General features: G+C 43.1%; 1 protein-coding gene across 1 annotated transcript; it reads left to right on the forward strand.

Annotated features, from left to right (window-relative positions):
- Positions 1 to 829: 829 nt before the first annotated feature.
- On the forward strand, positions 830 to 26,254 carry LOC115082385 (zinc finger and BTB domain-containing protein 7C-like). Its single transcript, XM_029586610.1, has 2 exons — positions 830 to 1,283; positions 24,985 to 26,254. Exon 2 carries the CDS (start codon positions 25,001 to 25,003, stop codon positions 26,252 to 26,254), a length of 1,254 nt encoding a protein of 417 aa, XP_029442470.1. The 5' UTR covers positions 830 to 1,283; positions 24,985 to 25,000.
- The last annotated feature ends 435 nt before the right edge of the window (positions 26,255 to 26,689 follow it).

Raw genomic sequence — 26,689 nt, forward strand, 5'->3', positions numbered from 1 at the left:
AAGACCCAAATTGATGCCTGTACCTAAAAGATACTCTCTCCAGCTCACCAGCAGCAACAGGTGCCCCATGCAAAAGGTGATATCGCTGTCGCAAATAATTTTGTTCCCTAAAATCAAAAAAGCGAAAGTTGTTGAAAGGTGATTCTGATGATTTGGACCGCTGCCAAATGAGTGGGTTGCCATGGAGAGACCTGTTTGTTTGCAGCCCCAGGCACCACCTCGGCCTTGACTGCCTCTCAGTAAGGCTTACGAGCAGAAAGCCTAAACATCTGTCCTAGCCCCAGAACCCCATCGCACCCCCTCAGCTGTGTGCTAGGTCTTTAACTTGACAAGGGGCCTTGGAAGGCCACCGGTGGGCTCGCTCATTAGTTCTGCAAGACTTGGCTGTTGGATTCTTCCAGGCCCCGCCCCCCCCAGGGCTTGCTCCAATTTGGTTATTTAGAGTGTGCATCCATCGAGCGCTATAGAAATGATAAGCAGTGGAAAAATGAAACTGGCTTGTTGAAAAAAAAGGCAGAAATCTGAGGCTGCGATTTCCTTTTTAAAACAAACAAAATTAAAATGGGATTCACCCCTGCTTGTGAAATGCTTTTTTTTTTTTTTTTTAAGTCTGAGGCATAATTCACTGTGCAGTTTGCAAACCTGTAAGCAGAAGCAGGAAGCAAGCGAAGCAAGTTTGTTTTTTTTTTAACTACAATTTGCACAGCAGTGATCATAAGGGGCAAGGCTGGGGTTTGGCTGTGGTTTTATGAATATAGTCTAGGGTGTGGTCAGGGCAGGTTGGTTTACAATCACAGTCTTGGCTGCGATCCTACATGCTGAAAGAAGACACAATAGTCAGTCTTTACCTTCAGATCTGATGTGTTGATGTTGTTGGGTGGGGGGAGGTTAAGTATTGCCCTTGCTTCTAGGTGGTGCACGGGCCTGTGAGCCAAAAAAATCCGCCCCTTTGGAATGCTGTCAAACCTTAGGGGATTGGGTGTCTTGGTGGATTTTTGTTCCCTGGCTCTCAGATCTCAGACGTGGACTGGAGAGAAGCTCGGATCTCAGCACCGACCGGAGGGAGCTGCAGTGTTTCAACCTGCTGTGGAGATCATTTTATGTCAGCTGTGGGAAATAACACTATTTTACGGGACCAGCTTGGGTGCATGGGTCTCTGCTCAGCTTATGTTGGTTCTGAATACAAAGCATCTTCCTTCTCTCCTCGAGAAACTGCCGAGAAGAACAGCGAGGCCCTGATTCAGCGATATCCCATCGGGACTGGCAGGGAGGATGTGGTGAAGGTACGGTGAGAGGGGATATACAGGCGCCTGCTTTTTTTGCAGTTTAATGTCAGGGACAGTGCCAGTGCTGGATTTTGAAGGCTGCTCACTACTGCTGAGTATATTTCATTTTAAACATTTTTAATGAACTTTTATGGTATAAGAAAACAGATACTAAAAGTCACAGTTCTGCCATAGAAGCACTGGCAGTTTCTTTTTTGTTTGTGTTGGTCCAGAAAATAAAGCACAAGATATTTTAAAAGTTGTGATATTTTTACTGCATCCTTATAACATTATATGAAAACTTTACCACACACAAGTTTCAGGGCTTTGAAAGGCATTCTGTTAGATGTTTCTGCACATGTGGTAGATAAACTTTATGCCCAAAGGTATAAAGGTGTTTCATATTTATTTATACTATTATAAAATGGATTTTGGTTATAAAATCTAACTTTGGTTGTAGCTTCAGACACAGCTCAAGAAAGGAACCAGCAGACAATACACAATATTTTTTGTGTATATATGAAAAAAAAGTATAATGATCCAAAAGAAGATGTTAACTTAGGTCTGAATGACAAAGTGCATCTCTGAAATGCTAACCTACAGAATATTGAGTTTTATATAAACTGTATTTAGATAGATAGGTAGATATAGGTATCAGTAGACCTCCACAGTCAACTCATAGTAATCTGCATCCACTGTAAATAACTGGCTGGAGGTAGCAGAATATAAGATTGTATAAATACCTTATAGAATAAAATGCACTGTAGGACAAAATGTGAATTATAGACTATCTGCAAGCAACTGCAGTGATTTCCATGGCAGTTTTGAATTTGATGAATTAGTTAAAATTACATAGTGACCAGATCAGGTGCCTTATTGTTTTGACAATGCTGTGGATGCAAATAGTGATAACAATTTGTAATCTCCTAATCTATTCTGAGGACTAGATTTAAGTTGTGGGACAAATTCCTGCAGTGATTTTTTGCACAAACTTTACTTGCATTATTTTTTTTCCCTTGCAACTACATTTTTCTGGGAAATCCAAGCTTTAACCATTTAAAATTGCAAAAGAAAACTGACTTATGAATGTTTTCTGTGATCACCAATGCATATTGCATTTAAGGCAATGCCTTGTTAAATAAAAATTTTAAATGATAAATTTAAATTTAAAAAGGAACATCCATTTTAGATGTACAGCTTAAAATCAAGTGTATCAATTTTTCGGGAATGAGGTATGCTTTAGCCCAACACTGAAAGGTTAATTCAGTAGCCAGTTTTTCTGGCCTGTTCCATCTTTGGCCTCACTGCTTGGACTACCACAACTCACTTGATGCAGATTGTACAACTTTCATATGCTATTGACCCTTTGGTTACCACTGACCAGAACTTAATCTGTGTTTGTGATCTAGACATGAAAAACTATAAACCAGTTTTAACATACTGAGCCATCTGGCCCTGGAGTGCTCCAATTTTTAGCCTGCTTCCCCAAGGGAAGAAATATTTCCTTATGTTACCACTGAATCTGCCCTCTTTGAACTGCAAATCATCATGACTTCTTCTTCTAAAACCTCCTTTTAGTACTGAAAATTCTTGCATCTTTTGGGTATTATTAAATAATATCATGCCTCTTCTTGGTTTCATTTCTAATAATCCAAGCATTAATATATGCTTTAATACATTATAACTAGATTGTTCATAATCTTAATATACCTGTTCCTTGGGTCTGTTTGCTTCTATTTCTTGTCTTATTCTTGGATCTGATTGTTCTTCTAAAGTAAGATATCTTATTTAATAAATTGTTTCACTTTTGGCATTAAAGGCTAGCACTTCTTACTGTGGTCACATTGTTTTAAAAATCTCTTTCTTCAAGTCTCTTCTTGAGTTTTGCATGTAGCCATATGATACCCCCACAGGGATCTCAGAAATATCAGCATAGAAACACCCCTCTAATTTCCATATAATTGTGGTAGGAGTGCATTTTATCTATTAAACACTAATCTCACCTCAGGAATTAAATAAAAATACGAAAACTAAGAGAGATTTTTGTGAGACTAAAGGCATCTATCTCTCGTGTATTTCCTAAAATAGCATATATACACATATATGCTAATTTTATGTGCGTGACCCCTCCATGATGCCTTGAAAATTACCTGTTTTCTGTATATTTGGGGAAGGGTTCCCCCAAAGGTGACTGTATGCAGGTGATTTCTTGTATTTCTTAGAAATTTCAAAGTAGCATTTTCATACATCCATGCCTAAGCTGCTGTTCGGAAAAACTTGCCAAAGATTTGAAAAACGTATATGTAACCCTTTCTCCAATTTAGGGGCCAGGATGGCAAGAGCACATGAGGGTCTTGGGGCCAATCCTTTAATTTTCCACACTCCAACACAGTCCAGGGGCCCCGAGACAGGGCTCTTTTTCCAGTGGGGTGGGAGGACCCAAAATGGCAGGAGGGACTCACAATTTCTTTTCCTGGGGAAGGTAACAGGTCTCTATCAACGTTAAAGGGATGTGAGTGCCACAAAAAACTCTGAAGGCTCAGATTGAGTGTCCAAAATTAAATCTTTATTGTCAGAGTTCTTAAATATCAATCTGGCACTTTCACAACAGCTCTCTCACCCTCTATGGTTTAGCCAAGCAAGGTTCCCAGTCAGGTAGGGGGTCCTTAGATGGGATGGAAAACCCCTTTCAGAAATACTGATTGGCAAAAGAATTACAGTCTCTGCACAATGACCTCTAAGCATCTTTCTCCCAGGATGATGACTCGGTTGGGTGTTTCCACAATAGAAAAGTAATTCTTTCTCAAAGTTCCTTTCTTCAGTAGTCTCAAAAGGATTTTTCTTAGGAAAACCCCAGTAGCAGGGAACACAGCATCTCTCTATAGATGTTCTCTCTTCAGGCAGGAAGGGTGGGCAAAATCTTCCTTCTGGGAACCTAGAAAAAACCTGTAGTCCTCCTGCAGCAGGTCACCATTTGGGGGATTTTCCCTACCTCCTGATCTAACCCACCCGGTGGAGATCCCAAATTCCTCCAGCCAGGGGTAACAGGGCTCTCATAGGATAAACCCCAAAAAGTTAAAAAAAAGACATCCACAAACTTTACTCAAATAATAGAACTAGCACCCAGCCAGCACTGATCCCCCTTCACACTAGGGTATTGGCCTAGACTGAGAAACCCTGTACCCAAGCAGGGAAACAACTCAAGAAAAACACTCCTATTGTCTCTAACTCAAATAAAATGCCACGCTTGGCAATGCTGCAGACTGCGTTTATAAGCAGCAGGGGGGCTGAACCATTCCAGCAACCGCAGTGGAGGAGCTGGGCAGAAACGGACCTCCCCCCCCCCCCCCCAACCCCACTACCTTTCCTATCCTAGCTCGCAGGGTTCAAATCTAGGGCTATTTGTATGAGAAAGTATATTTTAATATGAGTATTGCAGATTTTTGCACAGTTGTAGCAATTCTTTTTTTTTTTTTAATTGCATGTATAGAGCATTAGTCTAAATGAAGATCCATTGTTATGGGCTGCTTAGACTGAATGCCATGCTAGCGCTTCCATCCCGAAGTTAGGGTTTACTGTTATTGTCCATGCCACCATATCAGGTGCACATCATCTATCCTCTGTCCTCTTCAGTATTTCTGGGAGAAGATTAAAGATGTCAGTGTTTTTGTCTAGAAGTGGATAAGTGGTTTGTGTGGTTTTCTTTGGTCATAGCTGTATTCCTGGGACAACACCAGTGGGAGGAGTTATGGGAAACACAGTCGGAGAACTCTTTGAATACACATTATAGGGCACCTCAGAGAATGGTCAAATAGAATTATAGAACCACCAGTTAGTATCTCTGAAATTTCAACCATTGAGATTGCTTGATTCAATTAATGCCCATGTTATGCAGTGGAATTATTCTGTAACCGTTCAGCACTTTCCGTTACAAATACAAGGTAGGGTTTTGTTTTTTTAAATATATGAACTTAACAATATTAGTGAGCTATACAATAAACTTAGCATGTGCTAGATGGTTTGTACAGTTACATTTTTTGAAATTCACAGTTAAAATCTGAGACAGAAAATTGAAACAGGGAAAATAACTGCAGATAAGAATCTCAAGATCAATCTACAGTTGTTTGCCCTCGTAGAACCTACCAGATCTCAGGCTTTACCCTCACATGCTCACTTCTAAGCATATCTCATGCTTTATTGGATTCTGCTACCGTTTTGGCCTCCATCCTAAAAGCATGACTTGAAACTTTGCTCTGAATTTTACTTGCTAAACTCTGAGTAGTCCTTAGGCTTTCTAGATCACTCCTTGTTTTCTACTCCAGCTGGAGTGTCCACCCTGTTGCAGATCTTTGTATCATCTGCATGATGACCACCCTTCCTGACAATTACCCTGCAGTGTCACTTATATGTAATCCCCTTCTCCTGTGTCATCATTCTAAAGAAGGGTACCAGATGTAGTTCATTTTGAACCAGAGGGAAAGTGTAATTTGAAGGCCCTTAGGGTGCAGTCACTTGGACACAGTAAACACTTCCCATGCATAGAATGGTATTCCAAACAGAAGTCTTTATTGTAGCAAAATCTTTTCAGTAGAAACGATTTGGAATGGTGAAGACTCTGGAATCTCTATTGACTATATGGTAAAGACAATGTGAAACCAGTTTTTAGAAAGGGCCCCAGTTGTGATCTGAGAAACTATAGACTGGTGAGTCTGATGTTAGTGCCCGGCAAAATGGTAGAAGCTATTCTTAAAAACAAAATTACTGACCTGACCACATAGATAATGGTAGAATTGGGGAGGGGGGAATCAACGTGTTTTTTTCAAAGAGAAGTCTTGCCTTACTAATTTACTAGATTTGTTTGACGTATAAACAAACATATGGCTAAAGGTGAGCAGGTTGATATAATGTATTTGGATTTTCAGAAAGCTTTTGACAAATTCCCTCATGAGAGACTCCTCAAAAAATTGGGAACTCATGGGAATGGATGCAGTATCCTTTTATGGAATTGTAGCTGTATAAAAGACAGGAAACAGTGAGTAAGACTAAATGGTCAGATTTACAAGGTCATTAAGAACATAAGAACATAAGAAATTGCCATGCTGGGTCAGACCAAGGGTCCATCAAGCCCAGCATCCTGTTTCCAACAGAGGCCAAACCAGGCCACAAGAACCTGGCAATTACCCAAACACCAAGAAGATCCCATGCTACTGGTACAATTGATAGCAGTGGCTACTCTCTAAGTAAACTTGATTAATAGCAGTTAATGGATTTCTCCTCCAAGACTTATCCAAACCTTTTTTGAACCCAGCTACACTAACTTCACTAACCACATCCTCTGGCAACAAATTCCAGAGCTTAATTGTGCGCTGAGTGAAAAAGAACTTTCTCCAATTAGTCTTAAATGTACTACTTGCTAACTTCATGGAATGCCCTCTAGTCCTATTATTCAAAAGTGTAAATAACCGATTCACATCTACTCGTTTAAGAACTCTCATGATCTTAAAGACCTCTATCATATCCCCCCTCAGCCGTCTCTTCTCCAAGCTGAACAGTCCTAACCTCTTAAGCCTTTCCTCATAGGGGAGCTGTTCCATCCCCTTTATCATTTTTGTTACTGTTCTCTGTACCTTCTCCACTGCAACTGTATCTTTTTTGAGATGTGGCACAGTATTGAATGGTGCGGTCTCACCATTGGTGAAGTGCCACAGAGGTATGAACTGAGACCTGTGCTATTTAGCATATTCATAAATGATCTGGAGAAAGCAACAATGAGTGAAGTGACCAAATTTGCAGATGACAAGAATTGTTTTGAATCATTGAAGCAGCAGCAGATTGTGAGAATCTGCAGAAGGCCCTCGTGAGACTAGGAGATGGGGCATCTAAATGGTAGATAAAATTTAATATGGACAAATGCAAAATAATGCCCCATAGGGAAACATAATCCCAACTAGAGGTACATGATGCTGGGTTCTGTGTTAGGAGGCACCACCTAGGAAAAGGACCTTGGAGTCCTTGTGGACAATACCTTGAAATCTTCAGCTCAGTGTGCGACAGTGTTCAAAAAAGCAAATAGAAGGTTAGGAATTGTTTGGAAAGGAATTGAGAATAAAACTAAGAATATGATAATGCTTTTGTATAGATCCATGGTTGAGTATTGTATGCAGTTCTGGTCACCTCATCTCAAAAACAACATAGTGGACATAGAAAAGATACAAAGAAGTGAGACAAAAATAATAAAAGAGATGGAAAAGCTCCCTGTGTAGAAAGGTTAAACAGATTAGAGCTCTTTATCTTGGAAAAGAGACAACTGAGGGGATATGACTGAGATTTATAAAATCATGAGTGGGGTAGAGCGGGTAGATGGAGAATAACACCAGGACTAGGGGAAACTCCATGAAACTAGCAACCGGAAGATTTAAAACAAATCATAGAAAGTATTTTTTTCCACTCAGCACATAATAAAGCTAAGGAATGTGTTGCCAAAGTATGCGGTCAAAACAACTAACACAGTGGGGTTTAAAAGGATTAGATAAGTTCCTGAAGGAAAGGTCCATAAACAGTTATTAGCCAGGTAGACTTGGGAAAAAGAGATGAACTATTGGGAATCTGCAGGGTACGTGTGACTCGGACTGGCCACCGTCGGAGATAGGCTGCTGGGTTCAACTGTTCCAACATGGCACTTCTTAGTTCTTATGACTCTGTAGTCCCTATTTACTTATCCAGTACCTCAAACAGGCAGGTTCTGCTACTTTGTTAATTTATTTAATTTTGTACCTTTTAAGGATGCACTTGTACCTGAAAATCCTATTTAGCAGCACCTCTGCAGAATACATTCATGTCCTTTCATTTAATACTATGTTGGTGCAATGCCTATGTTCCCCTCTGTAGAGCACTGTTCTGGCACCTTGTTACAATGACTGGATAAGTCAGTCTACTTCTCCTCTGTAGAATCGAAACAGATTGCTGTATGGGTCTCAGATCCTTTCTAGACAAGCCAGCTAGAATGCTCTTGTTTCATGGATAGGACGCTTTCCTTCCTGAAAATTACTAGAGCAAGAGCGTTCTCACTTTCCCTTTCATTACTCCTTAGTAGGGAGCTTACAGACTCCTGCCCCTGAGTCTACATCTGCTCCTTCACACTATGTCACTATTCCTTCACATTCCGCTCTGGCACTCAGAAAACCGGAGTGCTCTTACAAATGGAACATACCACATACTCTTTATTCTTAAAACATATTCTTGGAAATGAGACTCATATAATAGAGAGGAATCTAAAGGTCCCTACATATAAAAATATTGAACAGAACTGGACCCAGCTTTCCACCGATATCTTCCCTTTCTTTGGCATGAATTCCATTTACCACTATCTTCTATTGTTTATTACTAAGAACATAAGAATTGCCATACTGGGTCAGACCAAGGGTCCCTCAAGCCCAGCATCCTGTTTCCAACAGTGGCCAATCCAAGTCACAAGTACCCAAACATTAAATAGCTCTCAAGCTACGGTTGCTTATTAATTAATAGCAGTTTATGAATTTTTCCTCTAGGAACTTATCCAAACCTTTTTTAAACCCAGTTACACTTACTGCCATAACCACATCCTCTGGCAGTGAATTCCAGAGCTTAACTATGCACTGAGTGAAAAATAATTTTCTTGGATTTGTTTTAAATGAGCTACTTGCTAATTCATGAAGTGCCCCCTAGTCCTTCTATTATCTGAGAGAGTAAATAACTGATTTACATTAACCTGTTCAAGTCCTTTCATGAATTTGTACACCTCTATCATATCCCCCCTCCGCTGTCTCTTCCCCAGACTGAACAGCCCTAACTTCTTTAGCCTTTCCTCATAGGGCAGCCGTTCCATGCCCCTTATCATTTTGGTTGCCCTTCTCTGCACTTTCTCCAGTGCAACTACTCTACCTTTAGATCCACCCCAGGCTGCTCAACTTATTTATGAGTCTCCTATATGGATCAGTGTTAAAAATCTTACTGAAATCCAAATTTAACATATCCCTTGCTTGCCCCTGACCTCATTTTTGGTCACCTAGTCAAAGAAATTGATTACGTTTATTTGACATGGTCTTCCTCTAGCAAAACCATGCTGTCTTGCATCCCTTAATCCACAAGGTTCAAAATGTTCTGCTATCCTTAGTAATCCCATTTATTTACCCATCGCCAAAGTTAAACTGACTGGCATGTGATTTACCAGCCTCTTTCCTGTTTCCATTTTTCCAAAGAGGGACAACATCTGCCCATCCCCAGTCCTCTGGCACGATTCCTGTCTCCAGAACGTTGCTGAATAAAACTGGCAGTGGAGCTGCCAGAACTTCTTTAAGCTCCTTTAATATCTTAAGGATATCTGGCCCCGCTGCCTTGTTTACTTTTTTACCTCCAGGACCTGAATGTAATCCTTTTTCAAGTGGCTGAATCTAAATCAAATAATAAATACAAATAAAGAAATAAACAAATGGTTTTGCGAGACCTATGCAAACGCTCCCTTCTGTACAGGGAGTCCTCTCGAACCTTCTAACATGTGGACTGCTTCTATCTGTCTGCAAGCCTTCTGCAATCCCTTGGTCAGTAAACATTGAACAAAAATATGATTCCTTTTTTGTCTCTCACACATACATCATTTACAGTTTTTGGTCCTACAGTTCCACTTCTGCATGTCCTCCGGTCATGTTACCCTGCTTACTGTCAGCTATTTTTAACCCCATTGCTGACTTTGCTGCCTTATCACTTTCCCTGCCTCCCTTCACCTTTCCAGGGACCTTTCTCTCTGAGAGCCCTTATACCTTTTGAGTGCTAATCGTTTTGCCCTTATCCTTTCAGTCACCTCTTCTGAAAAGCATAGAGGTCTCTTTGCCTCCTTTTTTTTTTTTTTTTTTTTAACTCCCCTAATATAAAGGTTGGGACCTCTGTTTTCAGTTTTACTTTTTTTCCTTGGGATTTCAATGTTATAACAAAAAAAAAAAAAAGCAGTGGAAAAGTAATTTTTCCATAGATTCCATAACACTGAAAATCCCAGGAAAAATAAAATAAAAACTGAAATGAAGGTCCCTATTTAATGGGGTGTTGCTCTCGCATAGGCTATTTGTTTGTGTTTTGTTTCCTTTTTCTTTTCATTTTACATTTATAGATTGACTTCTACAAACAAAGGCCCCGAAGCGGCTTACAACAGTAAAAAAAAACAAAACAATTTCAATACAAAAATACAAAGTGTAGTAACCCAGTCCCAAAACCAACGCACTCACTAGGGGTGGGGCAGAGCTACACAGCACAGTACAACATTGGCTCAGCAGTTTACGTCTGCTCTTCTGGGGCTTCCAGGTCAATTGGAGAAGGCCTCCATTGGGCTATGATGTCATGACCCTTCAGTCACAACTATACAAGGTTTTTCCCCTCTTTCTATTCGCCTCCCAACTGATTTACCCAGCCATTGAAGAGACAGTCCCCAGCGGAGGGCCATGCAGCAGAACCCTGCAGTCATGGGCTGTAACTATCACCATTATGTGTCACCCGTTGTATGATGGCTAGGACGCGTCCCTGGCCAACCCAGGAAGCCTTAGTCTGTCTGGCCTGGGAACCAAATCCAGGTCTTCAATCTGGCAGTATCTAGTACTTGTCAATGATTATTGAGTCAGCCCACAATGGTTTCTTCTGATTTAAACATATCAAATCACAAAAGACCAAAAAAAAGAAATGTCACCGTCATTTTTAAATTTTGAGAAAAAGAGGTGGTAGAATAGGAATAATAGTTTACACTAAACTAGGGGTCCCCAAACATTTCAAAAGAAGGACCATATAGGACATTTCAAAGCACTGATAGGGCCAGGGAGGTGGGGGTGAGGGAAGGAGGGGGGAGAGCTCCTTGAAGCTGTACGCTGGGAAGAGTTTGAGAGGGGGGAGGGGGGGGGGACCATGTCTGGCCCTTTCGTTGGTTTGAAATGCTGAGGAAGGAGGAAGGCAGGGTGCAGGGTTCTCAGGGGTGTAGACGTATGGGAGATGGTGTCGGTAATAATATTTCTAGATTCCTCCGAAGTTGCAACCCTATCACACCCCCAGCCACCTTGCCTGCTATCTCCCCCCTTGCCTAATAGATGCCCCCCCCCCCCCCTAAGGAAGCAGGTGGCAGGGAGCGTGGATGGATGACAGGATGGTGTGAGTGTGGGTAGTGCATTCTCACTCACAATCCCCTTTCCACTTCTGCTCCCTCTCTAATGCTTCCCTCTTTCATATGTCTTCCCCCCCCCCCCCCCCCCCCATCTCTCCAGTGACGGATTTAGGTGCCCCTAGACACTGTCGGTGCTGTTGCTGCCTGTCAACCCTCTCTCCACCCCCACCCCCCACCAAGGTTGAACAACAGGGAGCAGAAATTTCCTGTGGCAGCTAACTGGCAACTATTTCCATCTTTTATATTACGTTCTACAAATAAAGTAGTTTTAGTCTATAATTATTAGAATCGTTTATTTTTATTGGGTGAAGAAAAGTGATCTTAAGCATCAGTACAGAGAGAGGACCTCAGAGATGGAGGGGAGAGGAGGATTAGGAAAGGGGTGAGGAGGAAGGGGGACCAGTGATGGGCTGGAGGGGAGATGGGGAAGAGGAGGAAGAGAGAGAGAGAGGTTCTTAGATTGAGGAATGGCAGGGGGGCAGGAGGAAGGGTGGGGGAGTGGATTGCAGGATCTGGGGAGGAGGGAGAAGCAGAAAGGAGGGAAGGGAGGTTCCAGGATCTGAGGAGAGGAGGGAGGTATCCCTACCATGCTGCGGTCCTGCTCCTCCTTGCACCGCCCTCTCTTACATCTTACGCAGTCTGACACACACACACGCGCGCACACACGCGCGCACACACACACACACACACACTCGGCACTAATCCCTTGTCTCTCCCACAAGCACTGCCCCCTACCCTTTTCCCTTCTCTCTCACACACAGACATACATCCTGCAGCTGATCTCCCTCTCAGCTCCCAGCCTCTCTTCCCACCCTGTACTCGGCCCCTCCTAATCTCCTCTTCCTTGCATGCTGCCTGCAGAGAAGAGGCTGGATCAGGAAACAGGGCTCTTCTCTGCTGAGAGGGATTCAGCACAGCTGAAGAGGGAAATGCAGCCAGAAAAGTTTGGAGGGGGGGGGGTCCTGTTTGTTTCACTTTTAAAATTAGTTTTGTGTGTTGTTTTCATTAAATGTTTGTTTTTATTTAATATGCACAAAAAAAATGAAAAAAAACACATTTAAACAAATGCACAAATCTTTAGTCAGGCTGCTGCCAACCCGCCCCCCGAATTCTGCTGCCCTAGGCACGGGCCCAGTGTGCCTACTGACAAATCCAACCCTGCACGTCTCGCTCCCCTCTCTTGCAACATGTCAGATTAGTGGTAGGAGAAAAAGAACCCTCTCTGGAGAACCTAATCCAGGGAGATACACTCAGTCCTGTTGGAGATACACTCAGACCTATTGGAAACAGGATGCTGGGCTTTTTGGACCCTTGGTCTGATCCAGCATGGCAATTTCTTATGTTCTTATGTCTTGGTATCTGAGTTATAATAATAAGAATTTATGCAGTCTGCACCTCCAAAACCTGAATCCATAGGAGAAGATGGCCATACCCCTCCCCACCAGTTCTGAAGAGATGTTGGTATGGTTGGGAGTTCCAGGAACCATCATCCTTACCTGGCTTCTCCTGACAGCTCTACAGGGTTTATAACTCAGTACTGCCAGTGCTTTCCTCCCCGTGTCTTGCACCACCCTCCCCAGTGCCTGAAAACTCCTTCAGGTGGCGGCCGATGCATTACCATGCACTGGCCGCAGTGCACGGCTCAATGTGCGACTGGATGCACATTTTGGGCAAGCATCTATAACCCCTGATGCAAAATCTGGGTTGGTGCGTCCAAACCCCATGTCCATTCACGCACGTAGGTTATAGCGCTCATCACATGCCTGATGCGCACATTTTTACTCGCCAAAATTAGGCATTCATTTTGTCGGAGGAACTAAAAAATTACAAATGTCCCACCCAAAAAAATTTTTTTTAAAAGGGTGCCAAGGTCAGGTTAGGAAAAGGGACGCTCAATTAACGAGCATCCGGTTTTTCTAACCCGTGGGTGCCCAGGAGAGGTAGGCCAACGTAATGTTAATGGAGCGGGTGCTCAGTCATGAGCGCCCCTTTAATACGCATCGATATTGCATTGGCTTGTTTATGACTGTACTGCAGCCACTCCATCTGTCCTTGGCGCAAGTGGCTCTACCTGCACAAGGAGCACTAATGCCAGCAGTGCGTAATGCAGTCAATCACTAGTGGCTTTGCAACAGCACGCCCACACATGCTGCTCTGATGTGCTGTCACTAGCACTTCGGACTTCAAATCCCTGAGCAGATTCACCACCACCACTACAGACCAGATCAAGCTCCTTCTGCTGTTGCTGCCGGGGACCTCATAAAATTCAGCCAAAGCTTGAAGATCCCTGCATTAAACCATCATACCAGCTTAATGTGAAAATATCTTGTAAGCTGATTATGTGATGGGACTTCAGGCATTAAGGGGCTAATTTTCAAAAGCATATGCATGCATAAAATGTAGTTTTATATGCATACATAGGCTTTTTGCAAATTACCTTGGGGATTGCATGTGTAAAAGTACACACATAAGTGATTTCTGACATACTATTATGTGTATTTGAAAGAGATATCCCTGGGTCAGGAAAACTATTTACGTGTGTTCCCAAGGAGGCATTGTGTGTCTATGTTATGCAGGGTACGCATACCTGCTAATTTTTAAAACGGTCTTATGCATGTAAATCTGCTTTGAATATTCGGGCTGAAGTCCACGTGTACGTTTTACATGCAGATTTCAGCCCTATGCAGGCTGTTAGAAAATTGGTGCCTACAGTACCACACGCATGATAGCAATTCCTCATGCAAATCTTTCATGTCGTTAATTCGAATGTTTGTATCTAAGTAGCACCTAAGAGATGTTTCTGAAGTGCAACAATGTAGGACAAACTAAAATGCACATACTTCCCTTGAAAACATTTTAAGAAACAACAGTCTAAAGCCCATGGTGCCTGATCCCTAAGGGACAGATTTTCAAAGACCTATGCACGTAAATCCAGGAGGATTTTTGCGTGTAGTGGGGTGACGCGCGCCGGGCCTATTTTCAAAAGGCCTGGCGGCGCGCATAAAGCCCCGGGACGCGCATATGTCCCGGGGCTTTTCTGAATGGGCGGGCAGGGTGCGGGACGGGGGCATGGTGGGGCGATCTGGGGGCAGTCCGGGTGGCGTGGCCGAGGACTCTGGCACACAGGGGGATCGCGCGCCTCTGGCAGGCATAACTTGTGAGATAAAGGTACGGGGTTTTTTTTCAGGCTGGGGCTGGGGCTGGGGGTAGGACAGGGAGGGGAAGGGAGGGGAAAATGAGGGGGAGAGGGAACGGGGAAAGCCAGCTGGTCTCCCCGAGGGATCGGTGCGCGCAAGGTGCTCTAGTGTGCACCCCCTTGCACGCGCCGACCCCTGATTTTATAACATGCGCGCACATGTTATAAAATCGGGCGTAAATTTGTGCGTGCCAGGTAGCACACACAGATGTACGCCTCACGTGTACCTTTTAAAATCTGTCCCTTTGTGCATAAAAAAAGGTTGCAAGCAAAGGTGTATAAATAGATGATCCTGCTCTCTTCACACTGCTTCCCTAGAATGTCAGGCCATCCTCACTTAGCCTCCATAGCTTCTGATGCAGTCTGCATTTTGAACAAATCCTCATCCAGTTGCCAGGTGTGTTTTCACACGAAGCTGATATGATAGTTTATTATATATTATTCTTATTCCACCACCTCTTTTCCTGAACTTTACTTTTGCTTCGAATAGATTTTCCAACCGTGTCCGTCGGTACCTCTTTAAGGTACTCCCCCGTCTTAACAAAATTGGTACTTTGGAGATCAGGACCCTTATCTCTTATATTAAATCACAGGGTCTGGTGATCATTGAATCTCAGGAGACCACCTACTGTGACACTGAAAATACTCTCCTCATCTGTCAGTAGAAGGTTCAACGTCTTCCCCTCCCATACGGATTCTGTTACCAGTTGCTTACGAATCATCCCTTCCAAGGAGTCCAGTATCTCCCTCCCTCTGTTTCTGCAGCAGGGTTGCTCCCTTCAGCATCTGGCAAGGTAAAATCTCCCACCAGCCACACTTCCTCCTTCATGCAACCTTTGACCTATTGAATTCTATTGTCTGTGCTGGAGGTCTGCAGATAACAGTGACATAATTTGCAAGTGCCATTTCTCCTTTCTAAGATGACTCACAGTGCCTCCCTCTTCCCCATAATCCTTACATTTCCGTTGCTTTAATGTCACATATGATATAAAGCTCTTCTCCTCTTTCCTTTCTGCCTACCTTGTCATTGAACAGATTACAGCCTGATATGATTATATCGCAGTCAGAGAGCAAAACTTTGCCTCTAAACCTGAATGTTTTGGTCTTTAGAATAATTAGCTACTAACTGAGAAATGTAAGTACTTAGCTTTCCAACTGAGTAACTCTGGTATCTATTCTATGAAAAGTTAGAGGTCTGCAAAACATGTGTAAGGGAGCAAATAAGTACAGGGGTAACTGAATATTCCCTGAGCAGGTTCACATATCTTTGTGCTGCACAAGAAAAACAGACTACCTCTAGCTAATTATCTTCAGCTCAGCAATTTTGCAGACTTGAGTTGTTGGAGTGTAACCCACATCACTTTTTCCTCCATAAAATAAATGCAGTTGCCTGTTTGGTTAGTTTACTTTTTCTTTTTTGTATAAACCAAATTTTCTCACCTGTTCATTTTTATTCTGCCCTAGTTAATTTTAGATGAATATTATGAGCTGTGTCATCCTGAAGGAAAACTCCTGGGAAAATCAACTATCCAGTTTTGGAAAAAAGGGAAATACTGAGAGCCTGCTTTCTGCTAAAAAGTGACATGCGGATATAGGTGGTCCCGAAGCAGCTGGTTTGCTCTTGTTACAGATTTCACTTTTTCCCATGGCCTTGGCTTTTCCTGCTCCCACATGCTAACCATTCTGTATGAACTGTTTGGGTGTGGGTGTGTGGGTGGATGAGGTGGGGAGAGATAACAGCAAGGTCACCGCCCTAGTTATTGATCATCACTGGGTAGGAGGAAGCCGGCGCAGCATGAGAACCCCACTGCTTAAAAGTCTGATCTGTAAAACACGCAGCAAGACTTACTCTTGCATGAGCAAAATGTTCACAGATCAAAATACAACAGCGTTTCAAATGTTATTGTGCTATTTGCAGGGCTGGTGCTAGCTTTGTTGCTGCCCTGTGCAAACAATTACTGTACTGCTCCCCCTCCCCCGATTCATTCAGTCTTTGACCCAGGCCGGTCACATAAAGCCCAGCTCCCTCCAGAAATCTATATTTTTCAAAAACTGGCACCCATCCACTCCTCCACAGAACCCATGGTCAAGGGAAGGGCATTATCTACCCTAGGAAAACCTTACAGCCTTGCACACACACCACTCCCCACACTCCTATACCCTCTATAGCCACACAAAATGTAATTATTTACTTGTAACAAATTTTACATGAAAAAGAACATTCACAAGTACAGTCTCCTGAAGCAAAGTATCACTTATAACATATATATTATATTTACATGCACTGCTGTGGTGCCAACCAGAAACTCTGCAAAAAAGACACTTGGAACTCCTATGGAATTTATAATGCACCTTAGAAAGCCATGAACAAACATAATTACCATTTCAATATAGTAAAACTCCCACACCAAAACAATCCTAACTACAAGCACTCAAACAGTAGCAACCTTATCTATGAAAAAGCAATACTGCAAATATTACACCCGGCCCTAGAACACCAATACACCTCCTATTGGGAAAATAGAACAAGCCAGGCTGCTATAGATCCCTACACCGAAACTACATGCCAGCAAAATAGCTCAGCTCCATCACATATGCAGAATACAGACAGACCCTGACCAAATACAGAATAAAGAAAGTATAAATAGAAATGTGCTGAGAAGAAATAAACTGGAACCCACAACAAGCCAGCCTCTATATGCAGAGCAACAATAGAAAACAAAAATATAACCATTCTTCATAAAATATAAAATTGAGAAATATAAAACATAATAATGGTAAAATCATATTAAAAGAAAAATAAATATTTTAAACTAGTTAATGAACAGAATATCCAAAATTTCCCAAACACCAATATAATATTTCAAAAAATCCAATAATTAAAAAATGTTCTAATATTTTCCAAAAAACAAAATATTTCAAAACAGCAAAAATATCAAATTACACCCAATAATTAAAATTAATAAGGATTAAACAAAATCTCCTGCTCTCCATACCTTGGATCTATTGATTTCCAGTCGCCCTAAGATTTTCGTGGATTCGGGGAGATAGGGCCATATAAATTTATCTTCTGTCTCTTTCACATACATACAATAGCATATTGATTCTCTCACACATTCCCTTGTCTCATATACATGCCTATGCTCTCTCACATACTCCTTCTCTCCCTCAGACACATAGGGGCAGATTTTTAAAAAGTACGCGCACGCGTACTTTTGTTCACGCACCCGGCGCAAACAAGAATATGCCAGATTTTAATAGATACGCACGTAGCCGCGCGTATCTTTTAAAATCCAGGGTTGGTGCACGCAAGGCTGCACAAAATTGGCAGCCCGCCCACCTTCCCCTACCTAACCCACCCCCCCAGCCCTATCTAAACCCCCCCACATACCTTTATTATAAAAGTTATGCCTGCCCGAGGCAGGCGTAACTTGCATGTGCCAGCTGGCAATTCCCCGGCCCGGGAGCAGTTTCAGAGGCCTTGGCCATGCCCCTGAAATGCCCCCGGGCCGGAACCACACCCACGGCCCCATTCCCGGTACGCCCCCCAATGACGCGCTGCCGCGACATGCCCCCCAACACGACACACCCCCCCCCCCCCCCAGGAAAGCCCCGGGACTTACGTGCATTGAGGAGCTTGCACGCGCCACCGAGCCTATGCAACATAGGCTCAGCGCGCGCAGGGGGTGGAAGGGGCAGCTTTTCGGGGCTTATGTGCGTATCTTACGCGCGTACCCCTTTGAAAATCTGCCCCATAATTTGTGTGTGCGCATGCCTGTGAAAGCCTATATGTGATACATAGGCTCTCCAGGCACACACACAAAAGCCTCACTCAGACACACACACATGCATACAGGCACTCACAGAAACACATACAAGCACATAGGCTCTCACACGGCCACACACATGCATACAGGCTGTTACACAGCCACACACACACACAAGCTTTCACACAGACACAGACGGGCTCGCACGCGGACATACACACATACATAAACTCTCACATAGACTCAGACACACGCATTCACGGCCTATTGTTCTCTTCAGGCCTGGCAGAACGAGCTCCATCACAGCCCCGCGGGCTTCTCTTCGGGCCAAGGTGGGATGAGCTGCACCAGGGCCCGGCCGGCTCCTCTTCTCATTGTCCCTGGGGGAGGGGAGTTAGCGCTGAAGCAGGAGGGAACACTGGGGTGGTATGGTATCGAACTACTGCAGTGGTGCGGTAGTTCAACCCACCGGCGGGTTGAAATTTGCCGCAGCCAGCAGCCTCTCTTCCTCTTCAGCTGCCGGTGGGTTGAACTTTGCCAGCGGCCTCTCTTCCTCTTCAGCTGCCGGCTGGTTTGGCTCGGTATGCACACCCAGTATCGCCAGGTCTGGCTATTTGTAACCCCTGACTGTTCCAGAAAGTCGCAATGTATCTCTGCAACTGAGAGGAATTACAGTATTCCTTGTTAAAGGCTTTCTGAGATGCCCGAAATCAACAATAATAGAAAGGCACACAAAAGATAAATGCATATAATAACCAGCTAGTGTTAAAAGGGGTTTTTTCCTTTGTTGGGAATTCCCTTTATTTTAAATTGCTTGGGGGGAATATGACATGTTTATAATTAGCCAGGGTTATTTAATAATGTTTGAGATATTCACATCACACAGCTAGAGTTGCTCTAGAGCTGCTGACAAGCAAACCCATATGAGTTACTTTAGTAGATGCAGGCTTCATAGCTAATAACTAGGAACTGGTTTTTAATGTATTGGGTGTTTGTATGTATGTTATATGTTTGCTGTGTATTGTATGTAAATTGTATATTATCTGATCAAGGATTTTAGATAAATTGTACACTGATTTGGCCATCCTGTATTAGTGATATAAGCAATTAAAATTAAATTAAACATAGGGCATGATGTTCTAAAAGGATTTTCCCGAATTATGAATAAGGAAAATGTTTAGGCCATCTAGGGCAGGGGTGGCCAACTTTAGTCCTTGAGAGCCACAAACGGGCCAAGTTTTCAGGATATCCACAATGAATATGCATGAGATAGATTTGCATAGAGCATGCTCCTCCATGGGGGAATATGCAAGTGGTGAGTGCTGGTGGCTTATCCCAAAGTACCTGCTATCCTACTGGATTTTAGTTTGAATTTTGTTGGAGTAGGAGCTCTCTGCCCCCTAATTTTCCTTCTAATTTATAGGAAGGGAGTAAGGAAGTTCCCATTTAGGGGTCAGCTTCCGGTTGACTAATCTACCTGCCATTAAACTTATTTTGAACTCCTTTAAGCCAGTCTGAGATTTCCCTGTGAAAGCCAGTCCTCCTGGTTGCAGTGAATTGGGACGATCCTGTATTCTAGGCTGGATTTGGGGTAAGGAAGACCTGCAAGTGCTATGTCTGCTAATGAGCATACACAGTGAGAGAGACTTGCTGCAGAGGAAGAATATTTTTGCATTAACTGTTTTGAGCTATCTCTTAGGTTGGAGGCACGGACGTTTTATTCCACCTTTCCTGCTTCTTGCTTAATTTTAACCCTTTTTCAGTTCAACTAATATTTTTTCCACTTGGAGCTGATATCCCATGGTACCTGGGAGTCAGTTTACCAAACCTTTGGAAGAGGGAAATCTTTCATCCAGAAAGATACAGAGAAGTTACAAATTCCATCTAGAGCAAGGGATCCCAGTAAAGTGCACTGATAGGAAAAAAAAAAGAAACAACATAAAGGTAACACAATTGTTTTTGCTATTGGGATAAGGTTGCTAAAGGTGTGAGAAGTGCCCTCTCAGTGCTGCCTAAGGAGCAGAAAGGATTCAGGAAAATACAAGGGAGCTTGAAATACCCTTCAGGTGCTGCATAAAGAGCTAAAAATATTCAAAGAGGATTTCTAGAAAAAGTATTACATCTGGGACTAAGTTCTGATTAAATATTAGCACAGTATTGTATATTCGACCACCTCTAGTGGGAAGAGCAAAAAGGAAATAAATTGGGAGGTAAAAAAAGAAATTACACAAATTCTAATCTGTACAACTAAGGAAAGTAAGGAATTGGATGCGAGAAGTAATTTTGTGCAACTATAGAGCTTCCACTAGAAGTAAAGATTTTACTAGAAGAAGAGGAGTCACAAGTTTATTCTACCTATCTGTTGTTTGTTTATTGACTTTGATGAAGAAAATCAATCTAAGCTGTAATCATTATTCAGTCATCTAACCAAACTATCAGTAAAGAAGTTGAAAACCACAATTACTCTGCTGTGTGCTTATTGGATGCTGAGACTGTATAATTATTGAAACTGTGAACTAAGAATGGAAACAGGGCTTAATTGCAAAGAAGCAGAGGATAAGAGCTAATGTTCGTCCCCACATATTGAAATTCTTGGATGCAGATTAAAGCTATCCAGTAGGAAGAAGGAGTTGTATACAGTCTTGGAGCAGTGGTGTAAAAAAGGTCTATCGCTACTTTTCTTTCTATGTTCCCATGGGTGCCAAGTAAAGGATCCTTCCTGCCCAGGGATTACATTAGTTTTGTGCGTGCCATGATGCATATCTACCCAGCTCACATTCATGTAAGCCATAAGTCACTCAGGATTGTATAATATTCCACACACTAGAGCCATATTTGCACATAAGAAATCTAATCTAATCATGAAAGCCAAGGCTGGAAGGGACATCAGGAGGTCATCTAGTTCACCCCACTGTCTGAATATAATAATAAAATTACACTGTCATAACCTGAACTCTCAAAAAATATCAGTCCCTTGCTGATGACTTTATAGTTTGTTTTTGAGTATATAGAACTTAATGCAAACAAGATGATGTGGTCAATTTTAGGATATTTTGTTTCATTATGATATCACAAATTTTAATATTTAATAAAAAATGGCTCCTTTCATGTTGTCTGGATTGCATTTTGTCACATAAATGGCATAAACCTGTTACTGTTTCTTTGATAAAATGCATGAGCACAGTCCACACTGATAATGCTTTTTCCTTGAAAACCTTCACACATTGTCCTTGGTGGCTGCTTACATTGTCCCTGACTAGTTGAAGCTTGCCTTGATTCTCAATCACCTAGCTGGTTAATAAGTGGGAGGGTCCCCCTCTCTGCACTAGTCCAGCCTGTTTATGTAATTGGGGAGCATCTCAGAATCTGAGTCTGTAAACCAGGAGCTCTTACCACAAAGGTACCAATTTTGCTAAAGGTTTCCTCCCATTTTTCGGTCTGGGGGAAAAATGCTTACTGCAGAGGGCCCTAAGGGGTAGATTTTGTAGGTGCTGTTGAGTGATTATGTTAACCAATTAATTTTAGCCAGTCCACACTCAAGATATTCATCTGCAGCTAATCTGCAGTTAGACTTAAGGCAGCTATTTGTGTAGCTGCACTTAAAGGTGAATTTTAAAAGCCCGATGTGTACATCAATTAGGGGATGCGCAAATGTGTTGGGCCGGCGCGCAATGAGTGGATTTTAAAAGCCACCCGGATACAAGCGTATTTGCCGCTGCACGCACAAATGAAATGTTTTTGAAAAGGGGCAGGGTGTTGGCATGGTTTCGGCAGGGCATGGGTGTTCTGTGATTTCTACCTAAAATTTGCATGTAAATACTTATACTCACTGGCGTACACGGTGGAGTCCCCTGCAGTGTAACTTTACTTCTGCTATGGATGATGTGTAAGTTGTAAAACAAAAACAATCTAGGCAGATCAGCTGTGTTTTAAAGGGTGTGGCTAACAGGGAGGAAGGGAGGCTATTAAAATAGGGGGGTTTAGAAGTCCTATCCCTTAACTCGGTGAATTGGGAATGAACTGGGCAAACTAGCAATGGCTTTAGCACGTGCCTTTTAAAATCCCCCCCACTTATACGGTAGAAGTGTTGCGTCGGAGGTGTGACCCGCAGAGAGACATCAGCGCTGCGCCTCCTCCTAGGCACACGGCTGAGGTGGGGTTGACGCAATCCGTAGGCGAGGACCTACAGGTCCCCACCATCAGCAGGTGGAGTGGGCTGAAGCTGGAGGCTGCTGGAGCTTCACCTATTCCAGCCCTCGTTCCCCTTGGGTTGAGCCTTTGGATGCCGGTGGGCCTCAAGGTTAATTAGGGATGAGAAGTGATTCAGCCCAGAGACAGCAGCTGGTAGATGGCGTAGTCCTACCCTGGACTGGATTCAGTACTAGAATTCAGGCGCCAAAGGAAAAATGAATAGCTGGAGGCGCTCAAGCAAAGGAAGGCCTAAGCCTTGTAAGTCCACGTCAGGAGGATAAGCAAGAGGAGGCGTCACTGGCAGGCAAGGATCATAGCCAAGGGCAAGTGGAAGTTGTGGCAAGCAACGTAGGAATCTGGACACAGAAGAGTCTATGGCATAGTTGTTCAAAGCAATGGTCAGCACACAGAGAAGGCAGGCGTAGTCAGTCAAGGCAATGGTCAGCACACAGAGAAGGCAGGCATAGTCAGTCAAGGCAATGGTCAGCACATTGAGAAGGCAGGCATGGTCAGGCGTAGCGGAAGTCCAGGGCTGGAGAGAAGCTGAAGAGTGGTCAGGCATAGCGAAGGTCCGGGGCTGGAAAGAAGCTGAAGAGTAATCAGGCATAGCGGAGGTCCGGGGCTGGAGAGAAGCTGAAGAGTAATCAGGCATAGCGGAGGTCCGGGGCTGGAGAGAAGCTGAAGAGTAATCAAGCATAGCGGAGGTCCGGGGCTGGAGACAAGCTGAAGAGTAGTCAGGCATAGCGGAGGTCGAATCCAAAGAGTCAGTCCAACACATAGACAAAATAGGAGCAAAGAAACAGGAACCGGGAACCACAGGAAACAGGAACACAATGATAAAACGATTCTTGGATCAGCAACGAGTACAAGGAGTACGAGGAGACCTGTTGCAAAGGCAACGCTATGGAGTGAGGCCTGAAGTTTTATACGCTGAAGAGTCTGACATCAGCATCCGGGTCCACAGCCAGGTTCCCGCCGCGGTCCCTTTAAAAGAACTACTGATGCGCGTGCGCGTGCCTAGGAGGGGGCGCGGAGCTGATGGCAGTGTCTCTCTGCGGGTCACACGGAGAGGCCCGACAAACAGGAACATCTTGGCTGGCAACACTGGGTGCCCCACTGCCGCCAGCGACGAGGAAACAGGAGCTGGTGTCCGTGTGGAAAGGTGAGAGGGCTGCGCCACGGGGCTGCCGCGGATGGCACGCGTAACAAGAAGAAGCATTTGCACGCATTTGCGTGCATGTGTGTGCAGTCAGGCTATTTTATAACATGCGTGCATATATGTGTGTATGCTATAAAATGGCTGCGTTTCTGGGCATGGGCCAACGAATGCGCATGCGCCGCATTGAAAGTTACCATCCCAAGGTAGAAAATTTTTCCAGTTACTGCTGAATATTGCACTAACTGGCTAAATTTGAAAATATTGCCCCAGACATGCCTCATCTTGGCCCTTTCTTTCCAGCTACTTCTGTGCACACAAACATTTTGTATGTTCAAATTTCAGCCAGACTGAAGGGGAAGGGATTTTTTTTGTGATTAGATTTATGCAATAAAATAAATGATTTTAACCACATAAATCTTTTGAATCTTGACCTCATGACGTACAGGAGAAGTTCCACTAGCTCAGGCAACAGGAGAACCCTAAATCTACTGTTGCCTGGTTGCTTATTTCTCTTCTTAATTGCATTTGTCTGTTAAATGAGGTTTTCATCAGGTGACTAAAAAAATATCAGCTTTTCATTAAGTACATGTGTCATATCGCATCTAGGGTTCAATGGAATGATTCAAAATAATTGCAAATAGGTATTGATTGCAATGGACCGCCTGTGTTTCACGGAAAATATATTTTATGCAAAAATCCCTTTGTGTGATCTGCATATGAAACACTTGAAGTTATCCCGTTAACCATCTCTAATTCACCCACTGTCAGAATAAGAGAAGTCTGAGGAGATACTTAAACTACTCCAACTTCTTTAATGCACTTTGTCTAAGCATGGAATACAAAATGTTTAGCATCGTTAACTTACTTTTGTACAATCGTTATAATTATGTTCTTTTTGCATGGATACTGAGATTGTAGGTTTCATGGTAGAGAACAGTATGGCTCATTACAGTTACCAATGCATCACAATATCCATTCAGTGGGACAGTTTTGCTTTATTAAAATTCATTAGTACTCTCTGTATTACAGATATTATGGAGAGTAAGTGGGGTGGGAGGGTTGTTTGAACATTGTCCAATTTTTTTTTTATTTACACAAACGTGCACTGCAGATGGAGAAAAATCCAGAGCAGAAATGTTAAACCATAGTTGCAGGTTTCTGCTGGGCCAGAGGAACAACTACTATGTTATTTACTTTTTTTTTTTGTTTGTTTCTGTTTTGTTCTATTTTAGGGCTTTAAATGAGAACATGGCCAGTGGAGCTGATGACCTTATTGGGATCCCATTCCCGAACCACAGCAGTGAAGTCCTGTGTGGTTTAAATGAGCAGCGCCAGGACGGACTCTTCTGTGATGTCATCCTCATTGTGCAGGATCAGGAGTACAGGACCCACAGGTCTGTCCTTGCTGCCTGCAGCAAGTACTTTAAAAAACTCTTCACTGCAAGCACTTTAGCAGATCAGCCCCAGGTTTACGAGATTGACTTTGTCCAACCCGAAGCACTTTCTGCCATTTTGGAGTTTGCCTACACCTCAACACTGACCATTACCACCTCAAATGTCAAGCATATCCTCAGCGCGGCTGAGATGCTGGAGATTCAGTGTGTCATTCGCGTATGCCTTGAAATCATGGAGACCAATAGAGAAGTAGAAGAGGAAGATGATGAGAAAGAAGAAGAGGAGGAGGAGGAGGAAGAGGATGATGAGGATGATGAGGATGACGATGAAGATGAAACTGAAGATTTTATCAACCAGGAAAACCAAACAGATGTTCAAGAAGAAAGCTGCCACCAAAGCCCTTCATTGTCTGACCTTACAGAAGACACATATCAAGAGTCACCTAGAGACTTTCCCAACCATTACCCAGTCAACAGTTCTTCTAACCACTTGGGGGTGATAAGAGACTTTTCTATTGAATCACTACTAAAAGAAAACCTTTACCCTAAATCTAGCATTCCAGAAATAAGACCAGCCTTATCTCAGTTTGCACCGGGTTTCTTTCCTCATATATGGAATGGAAATTTTGGTGCCTTTTCCCAGCTACAAGAGCAGCAAGTAGACAATGGGCCTTTGGATTTGGTGATCAAAAAGAGAAAAATTAAGGAGGAAGAGGAGAGTGAGGAGCTTCCTGCAGTGGCCTTTCATCATGACTTCTTCAAGGAAATGTTTGCTGACAACTCAAGAGGTCATTTGGGACATATCAAAGCAGAAAATGACTATACCGCTTATCTCAACTTTTTAAGTGCCACCCACCTGGGTGGAGTATTTCCTCCATGGCCTTTGGAAGAAGAGAGGAGGATAAAGCCCAAAGCCTCTCAACAGTGTCCAATCTGTAATAAAGTCATCATGGGGGCAGGGAAGCTGCCACGACACATGAGGACCCATACAGGAGAAAAGCCATACATGTGCAATATCTGTGAGGTTCGCTTTACCAGGTGTGAATTTATATTTAACACTATTGAAATACAACAAGAATTAGCATCCTGTCATAGTGGGGTAATCTAATATCGGTTGTGTCAATGTACAGAATCCAAGCAGTTCATGGGTCATGCTGCTGATTATTGGTAAAAGTAATGCTTTTCTTATGAGGTATAGAGATAGTGTGGGTGAGGTGGTGGAGCTAAATAAATGCCTCACCTTTGTCAGTGATTAAAGGGTGAGTCAGCTGCCTGAACCCAGTCTCTGTTTGCACAGGAGAAAAGTGAATTCAGGGAGATTAGTTTGGCAAGAAAACTGCCAGCAGAGAGAAAAGTTCCTCAGCCTGTGTGATGGCCGCAGGTCATTGCTCAGCTACTTTAAATATTCCCATGACACAGTAACAGCTCTATTTGCATATTTCCTGGTTTTTCCTGCCAAAAGCCAGGAAATATGCAAATCTTCTGTACAAGATGGAAGAATCCCTTCAGCGTCCCTGAATCCTTAAAACATATTTTAGAAACC

This window comes from Rhinatrema bivittatum, unplaced genomic scaffold, assembly GCF_901001135.1.
Source record: "Rhinatrema bivittatum unplaced genomic scaffold, aRhiBiv1.1, whole genome shotgun sequence".
NCBI classification, from domain to species: Eukaryota; Metazoa; Chordata; class Amphibia; order Gymnophiona; family Rhinatrematidae; genus Rhinatrema; species Rhinatrema bivittatum.